Source organism: Salminus brasiliensis, chromosome 23 (assembly GCF_030463535.1).
Source record: "Salminus brasiliensis chromosome 23, fSalBra1.hap2, whole genome shotgun sequence".
NCBI classification, from domain to species: Eukaryota; Metazoa; Chordata; class Actinopteri; order Characiformes; family Bryconidae; genus Salminus; species Salminus brasiliensis.
The window spans coordinates 27,782,247-27,790,827 of record NC_132900.1 but is presented as its reverse complement, the minus strand read 5'-3'; the positions used below and the strand labels follow the sequence as shown (position 1 = coordinate 27,790,827).

The 8,581-nt window shown below is 45.9% G+C and overlaps 1 protein-coding gene across 1 annotated transcript; it reads right to left on the bottom strand.

Annotated features, from left to right (window-relative positions):
• Positions 1-313: 313 nt before the first annotated feature.
• On the bottom strand, positions 314-5,682 carry dsela (dermatan sulfate epimerase like a). The gene has a single exon (XM_072668829.1). It carries the CDS (start codon positions 5,525-5,527, stop codon positions 1,934-1,936), a length of 3,594 nt encoding a protein of 1,197 aa, XP_072524930.1. The 5' UTR covers positions 5,528-5,682; the 3' UTR covers positions 314-1,933.
• Between the last annotated feature and the right edge of the window lie 2,899 nt (positions 5,683-8,581).

The following is an 8,581-nucleotide window of genomic DNA, read 5'->3' as shown; positions in this document are numbered from 1 at the left end:
GCCATAACATTAAAACCACCTGCCGAATACTGGGTAGGTCCCCCTCGTGCCGCCCAAAAAGCGGCATGGACTCTCTAAAAGACTTCTAACAAGACCTCTGAAGGTGTCCTGTGGTATCTGGCACCAAGATGTTGGCAGCAGAACCTTGAAGAAGTCCTGTCCCGCTTTTGGTAGATACTGGGAACATGCTTGTAAGACCAGTTCAATGGTATTGTAGGAAAATAAACAAACTAAAATAAGAAAAATATTTTTTATTACAAATGATTCTGTGTTTTATTAAAAATAGCAAAACAGCTTGGAATCTGCTTGTATTTAAAGAGGAATTCCACTAACTAAACATTCTGCATACTTAGACAATTAAAAACCCTGGGAACGCATTTTGATTTATTAATTTTTTGGTATCACAATAAACTTGGCTGTTAAGTGAAGCAATCAGGAACGTAAAATATGATACAACACTCCTCAAACCCCCCCGAAATGCACTCCTCAGACCTCTCTGAGAACCATCTGGGCATGGTCCTATGTGACTGACAGCCCTTTATCAGTGGTAAACAAAAAAATGGTTTATGTTACCATGGCAACACGTTTTTTTAGCACGTGAACTTTGAGAGTTGTAATTTCACAGATATTTAAGATTCACTGGGGTTCTGATATCTGGAACACAGCTACCAGCCCCTATATACTGTAGAAGCTTGAGGCGTGACTGGGAGACTAGGGGAATCCCAGACGGCCGCTTCTCCGGCTATGTGCTGTGCCGGTGGAATTGGGCACGGGATGGTGGTGGTCATTGGACCTCCCGTCTCTCCCAGATGTGAGGGACTCTCTTCAGACTCGAAGAGAGGGTGGAGCCATGTTAGTCTTGTGATTGGTCAGGGGGATGCTGATGTAAACCTGACCCCTATTCCAGGAGAGGAGAGCAATACTGGTGAAATACAGCAGGCATTTAATAGACTTTGGGGAGATGTTCATGAGACATATTTTATATATTTCCAATGGAGGCCCTGAGGAGCCAAATTAACTTGGAAAAGGAAACCCCAGCAAAACTCAAGTAACTGTGCCTGGCACCTATATCTTTATCATTTTTAGCAATGGAGACAGTAGTCTCCGTGTCATTGAGAGTGACAGATACTCGAACCCCATTTTTGCTGTCGTCAACGAACCTGCAGTCCGAAACTTTGACCAAAGGGCCGTGCATTAGGTAAACCACCCTGCTGACTACGCCATCCCAGCTGACATTTATGAACTGCGTCCATCTTTTCTTGAACTCTGCGACCTGCTCTACATCCTGTATTCTGGCAACCGGACACCTTCCCTGACCATCCATCCAGAACATCTCATAATGGGCATCCCACACGTCCATCAGAGCTCCACTGTACCTGTCCAACGACTTGTGAGGCACGTATTTCAGATCGATGTCGAGTTTGTGGAAAAAAAAAAAAAGACACTGAACCAGGTCAGCGGGGACTGTTCCTGTTTCTCAACGTGATCCAACACCATTAAAGTCTGAGAATTGAGCAGAACCAGAGCCCGATACACACTCTTCAGGCGGACACAGCTTCTCCACTAACCTACAACGTGTCCTCGTGTGAGGACGTGGCGATGACCTCCCCAGTTTTCTCCCCATCGAAGCCATTTGGAACACCCCCCAGCAGCCCATATATACTGTAGAAGCTTGAGGCGTGGATGGGAGACTAGGGGAGTCCCGTCGCCCCTTCCAAGCGGCGCCTGTCGCCGTTTAGAAGGGGCGACGGGATTCCCCTAGCCTTCCCCAGTTGCCCCTCCCATGACTTATTGCACCGGCTTGTGGGAGAGGGAGCAGACACCAACATTCAGGAACATAAAATATGATAAATTGACTTAAAGCTACTTATAAAGGTGTTCTAATACAAAACTGCCTACATCCTTTTTTTCTGGAGTCCCTCTTTAAATACCTTCACCCAAACCGTGCACGACGGTGTTGTCTGTACCCAAGCGTCTCCATAAGAGGCCAGCAAATCTCTTCTATAAGTCGGATCTTTTCAGAGGCCATGTGTTCTCTCCATTTGTTGATTTTATCAGGTGATATGTCCCCTTCATATGCTAGATTATATAGATTTGTGGACGTAGCAAACGCAAGCTGGTTTATGGCAGCAGGTGCAACGGGAATCCCAAGAAACTTGTGTATCCTGCCTGCAGTCTCCTCAGGGAAAAGCACGACGTCCTCAAACTTCACTCGGAGATAGGTGAGAGGAGGCAGGTCCGTGCTCGCTTTGAGGCTGGCGGAGGTGTGAGCCAGCCAAAGGTGAGCAAGCAGCAGCTCTGGGCTTGTGTCTGGCTCAGCCAGGACGCTTCGCAGAGGCTGAAATGCTGAGTCGAACCTCGTGCACCCCTGTCCCGCCTCGCCGCTGCTCTTGTTCATGATGTCGAGCAAGTGCTTTTTAACATGGATGTGAGCATAAAGGCTTGGCTTGCTGTTCTCCAGCATCAGGTAGATCCAAGCCCGCGGGTCGCGCACCACTTGGACTGAGCGGAATGAGCGGCCAATGACCTCGTGAACAAAGGGGAGTTTTAGGGACCAGCTCCCGCTCCGCAGGTTCAGCACAGGGCAGGCACTCGGGTAGGTCACCAAGTGCCGCCGAAGCTCTTTAATATACTCCACATCCCGATCTGCCTGTCTCCTCTCTGTAGTTCTCGACAAGAGCTTCCTACGTTTTGTCCTGACCCCCTGACCTTTCCTCCCTGCTCCGGAACTGCTTTTGGAAAGCGGTATGTTCTGCAGGTGCATTCTCATGCTATGCATCATGGAGTGGAACCATCCCTGAACGGCCAGGAACTTCCCACTCTGCGCATCTCCCCTGGACCACTCGCAGGCATCCACCAGGGAGTCTTGCGCAAACGTGGTCTCAGGCACACGGAGGTACGCAGAAGGGATTCTGAGGTACACAAAGTCTGAGCTGTTGTCAAAAAGGTGCTTAAGGATTTCAGCCCCGGAACCTGGGAGGGATGTGATGAGTATGAATGGAAGGGCTTCCGGGATGGGATCGGGGATCGTGGTTCTCACAACGGCCTCATCCGAAACACGAACATCCTGCCATGCGAGGCCACACAGGGCCTCCTCACATCTACGGGACATCACCACAAGTTCCAACAGCCAGAAAAACAACACTGGGACGAAGATTAAACGGATAAGCTTGCTAATAGAGATGCTGAACTTCCTTTTTATGGTCATAAATGTGACGGCAGAACACAGAATCCACACTGCGACCATGCCAAACGTAAAACCAAAGCCAAAAGTGGAGGCTTTCTGCTCTGGGCTGAGTGGAGTTTGAACTCCCTGACCAAAATGAATGGTCCTGTGCTTGTTCTCTGCTTTGGCAAATCCCGCAAAACCCAAGTAACTGTGCCTGGCACCTATATCTTTGTAATTTGTAGCAATGGAGACAGTAGTCTCCGTGTCATTGAGAGTGACGGATACTCGAACCCCATTTTTGCTGCCGTCAACGAACCTGCAGTCGGAAACTTTGACAAAAGGGCCGTGCATTAGGTAAACCACCCTGCTGACTACGCCATCCATGGCAAAAGTCACATTTATGAACTGCGTCCATCTTTTCTTGAACTCTGCGACCTGCTCTACATCCTGTATTCTGGCAACTGGACTTCTTCCCTGACTGTCCATCCAGAACATCTCATAATGGGCATCCCACACGTCCATCAGAGCTCCACTGTACCTGTCCAACGACTTGTGAGGCACGTATTTCAGATCAATGTCAAGGTTGTGGAAAAAGGCACTAAACCAAGTCAGCTGGGACTGTTCCTGTTTCTCCACGTGATCCAACACCATTAAAGTCTGAGAATTGAGCAGAACCAGAGCCCGATACACACTCTTCAGCTTCATGGCAGACGAATAGGCGGACACAGCTTCCCCGCTAACGAACAACGTGTCCTCGTGTGAGGACGCGGCGATGACCTCCCCAGCGCTGTCGCCTTCTTCCTTTTCTCCCCATCGAAGCCATTTGGAACACTCCCCTAGTTGCCCCTCCCATGGTTTATTGCACCTGCTTGTGGGAGAGGGGGCAAACACCAACACATTGTTAAGGTAGCTGTATTTTGGCCCGTACAGAGCCTCAGCGACAAAGACCTGCCCGTTTGGAGCAAAGGTGAACGAATTCTGATCTGGGTGTTCATGGCCTGGATTAAAGTTAGTCCAGCCTTCCACCCAGGAGTAGGGCCTAGCGTGGACGATGTCATACACTGCCCGGCCACCTAACTTCCCTGATTTAAAGGATACGAAAGTCTTATCCCTGGCGTGAGGTAGCCCTGCTCCGTAGGTCACCACACCCCAGTTGGAAAAAACATGCATGCCAGCTTTCTTAAAACCGAGAGGAGGTCTGGGAGAAAGCTCCGCATCATACCAAAGGAACTCAGTATGTAAAGTAGTCCAGCGCTGGGCCACCGATTGCGTCATGGGTCCGTCTTTAGGCCGATGCATTCGGATTTGCTGGGCCAGCCAGTTTCCTGAGCCGTTTCGGAGCACAAACGTGTCCAGGAAAACCAGCTGACTCTCCGGCCCGTAGAACCAGTTGTAGTTGGAGTCTGCAATGCCTATGGTCCTCTGGAAGCCGGGGAGCAGGGTGGCGTAGTAAAACATGAAGTGAGCCCGAAGCCAGTTGTTCTTCGTATTGTCAATGTCAAAATGGCGCGACGCCAAGAAAACGTACTGCGTGATGGATTTGGCCGTGTAGCTGCCATACGCCACGCCTTCGTCTAAGGAACCGTCCACGATATGGTTCAGGAGGAACATGGTCTTTTCCATGTAGTTCACGGCTACTTGCTTCCAGATCATGCTTTCGGGGTCTTTGTGCTCACCAGTCACAATGGCTCCAGTCAGGATGGCTAGTATGTTTGTAGTCTGGTGGTTCTGTAGGAACTGCTTGCCCCAACCCCTGTGCTTGGACAGTTCGTAGAGCTCCTCTGTGACTGCTCGGATCTTCTCGAGGTACCGGTGCCTTCGATTCGTGTCCAGGTAGGTATAAATGAAGTCATAAGCTGTGGCAAAGCCGGTGAGGGAGTGGGCCACTGGAACCTCGTCGTGTGGAGCACTGCTCACCGTCCAGTCTGGATATTCCGACATGCGATCCAGGAATTTTATTAAGTACTGGGAAGCGGCAGTGTCCTCAGGTTCAAGCAGACAGTAGAGAGCCAGGGGTGGCAAGTTGTTGCCGTAGATCTCATTCCATTTCTTTCCGAAGTCCTCGTGGTTCGTCGGCGGCAGGTAGAACTCTGGGTTCTCGAGCATGGTGCTCACGGCCTCTCGGATCACTCTGAAAATGTGGCTGTGCGTAGTGGAGGCCTTCTTTTTCAGCTGCTGCACCTCCGACAGGTCAAAGAAGAGGTTGGGGTGAACACGGGATGGTAAATGCTTCTCCTCCAGGAGTCTGCCTTGCTCTGCATTGTTCCTGACGGAGATGCTGTGAAGAGCAGAGAAAGTGAATCCCAGCGTGGCGAGACAGAGCAGAACCCCAGACCTCACTGTGCACTCAACAGCCATGATCCGAAAACCAGATGTGGATTTTTTTCCTTTTCCCTTTTAGAAAAGCTCCTTTCTAACACCGCCCAACAACATGTAGCTCTCTGATCAGCTGATTTTAACCATGGGTGCTTGTGACAGTAGGAAGCTTACTTAATGTTCATGTCATTCGTTAATGTTCATGGAAGCATTGGTTGAATTCTTGATGAAAAATGAATGAAAAAAAAAAAAAAAAATGTGATCAGTCCTGGGTCAAAAGAGGTCCAGCAGACCACTCAAGTGGTCCAACAACAGTTTATTTCTCCCATTTTCTTCTCTTTCAGCCACTGAACCATGTCAAAAAAGTCAAAGTTCTATAAAGATCTTGATTAACATTTATTAAATATTTCAGAAGTTGTGAGCCAGCCCATCCCCACGAAGCCGGAGCATTCAGGAATAGTCCAAAAGCAGATCACAGATTTATTCCCGATAAAAGTCTTAAATCCACTTCAGCCACTTCAGGTATGAGGCTGTCTGATAAAAGTCAATTAAATACCAGTACACTCAAGTGTAGCCTAGGGTTTTTTTTTCCAGCCGCTGTGTCATGTCATGAGTGTAAAATGTGATCTTTCTTTAAAATAAATTAAACAAACAAAAAAAAAACATAAAAACAAAACAAAAAAAACATTCAAGTTCAAAAAATGTGATGTTTCAAAACCAACAAAAAAAGAAAGAAACAAACAAACAAAAAAAAATAACAGGAGGAAAATCCAGCAGTTTCAAAATAAGGGTTTAGACTGGTTCTAGATTTCTTTGGCTAAACATGAAAAAAACAGTGGTTTCAAATATGGTTCTAGATTCAAACACATTTTTTCTAAAAAAGTAAAAAAAATAAAAAAGGTGATTAAAATGTAATGTTTCAAAAAAAAAAACAAGAAAAAACACACAACAAGAAAAGAAAATATAAATATATATCAAAATAAGGGTTTAGACTGGTTCTAGATTTATTTGGCTAAACATGAAAAAAAACAGTGGTTTTATATATGGTTCTAGATCCAAATAAAAACAAAAAAAAGTTTATTAAAATGTGATGTTTCAAAACTAGCAAAAAAAAAGAAACAAAAAAACAGGAAGAAAGACTAGCAGTTTCAAAATAAGGGTTTAGACTGGTTCTAGATTTCTTTGGCTAAACATGAAAAAAAAACAGCGGTTTCAAATATGGTTCTAGATTCAAACCCATTTTTTCAAAAACAAAAAGGTGATTAAAATGTGATGTTTCAAAAAAAAAAATCCAGCAATTTAGACTGGTTCTAGATTTATTTGGCCAAAAATGCAAAAAAAAACAAAAAACAAAAAAAACAACAACCAGTCCAATTTCAAATAGTTTAGACTGGTTCTAGATTAATTTTTTTTTCTAAAAAAAACAAACAAACAAACAAACAAAAATGTAGGGGGTTTAGACTGGTTCTAGAGGTATTTGGTAAAAAAAAAGTTTATTGAAATTACTTTAAAAAAAGGAAAAAATAATTACATACCAAAAGAGGTCTCTGCAGACCCCTCCAGAACTCGAGGGTCAGACTGCTTCTACAGCTCTTTACTTAAAGGTTCCTTTAAAAAACGAACAGTCGAGAACCAACATCCACATCTCTCCTTCTGCTTCTTCTTCAGTCACTGAGGAACAATTTAAGGGATTTTGATCCATAAAAAGTCCATAAAAGTCCATTTATCTCAAAAGCTCTACGCAGACCACTCAAGCAGACCCCAACCATGGCTTAAAGCCCCTCAGGCCAAAGCAGAGAAGCATCAGATCTGCAGCCTCTGAACACTCAACGCATAGCGACCTGCTGACAGCACAGGAAGCATCCACAGACCCCAGAGAGAAGTCCTCCTACGCAGCCCCCCGTTCATGATGCCTCCTCTGGTGAAGCCCCCTGTTCAAAGCCATCCTTGTTGCTCGTCCACACCTTCTCGCGCGCGTGGTCGCACCCAGACACCCAGGCGAGATAATCCCCCTTAATCCGGTCTGACGAGAACAACGTTTGGCTCACGGCATGATCGCAGCACGCTTAGTTTATGTAACCCCCAGCCCTCCCCTCCACTTCCCAACCCCACCTTCCCAACCCCACCTCCCAAAGGTCTGCAGAACTCAGGGCAGCACAGCAGGGGGAGTCAGGCTGGTGCTCATGGCCGGGCGTTACTCGGTTATATGGGCTGTAACGCCCCCGGGGTTGAAGGTGCCATGCCCTAAAACTCGCTGACTATGAGTAACTTCCCAACTTCCCTTTCTCAAGTAGCCCACAGACACTGGCGTTTACTGAACACCGCCGCTAGATGGCGCTACATCTAATAAGAAGCCAGGCACCACTACGATGCAGAGCTCCCTACTCCCTATGTAGTGCACTACAAAGTGTAGCTCACTGAATCAATTACAAGTCTAATATATTTTTATATGTATGTGTGTGAGTGTGTGTGTGTGTATGTGTGTGTGAGTGTGTGTGTGAGTGTGTGTGTTTTATATATTTTTTTACCAACCAATCAAAAACACCAATGGTTGGTGTGGCGTACCACTAGCTGGCAGTGAGCTGTTACACCATGCAGAAGACCAGGGTTCGATTCCCAGTCCTTGGGCAAGACTCCTAACACTGCATTGGCCCACCGCTGTAATACAAGTAACCTTGTAAGTTGCTCTGGAAATCTAAGTGTACAAATTTATGCATGAACCATAATATATGAATATGTGTCTAATAAATATATATATATTTATTATGTACCCCCCCCAAAAAAAATAAAAAAAATAAAAATATATATATATATATATATATATATATATATATATATATATATATATATATATATATATATATATATATATATATATAGCAATAGTGTGACACCAAACCGCCCCTCGAGTCCCTGTAGAGAAGTGCTGCTAAAAGGACAATAGGACTCTCTGGAGCAGATCAACCAAACATGAACCTATTGACCCCATACCTAACGTCAGGTGTGGGCTAGAGTAACGTCAGGTGTGGGCTAGAGCAGTATAAAGCCACTCCCATCCCTCCCCACCATTGAGCTGTGGAGCATGTGCTTTACTTT

What these genes read in the sequence shown, in the direction of transcription:
- dsela (XM_072668829.1), bottom strand. Translation starts at nt 5,527, where the DNA reads ATGGCTGTTGAGTGCACAGTGAGGTCTGGGGTTCTGCTCTGTCTCGCC.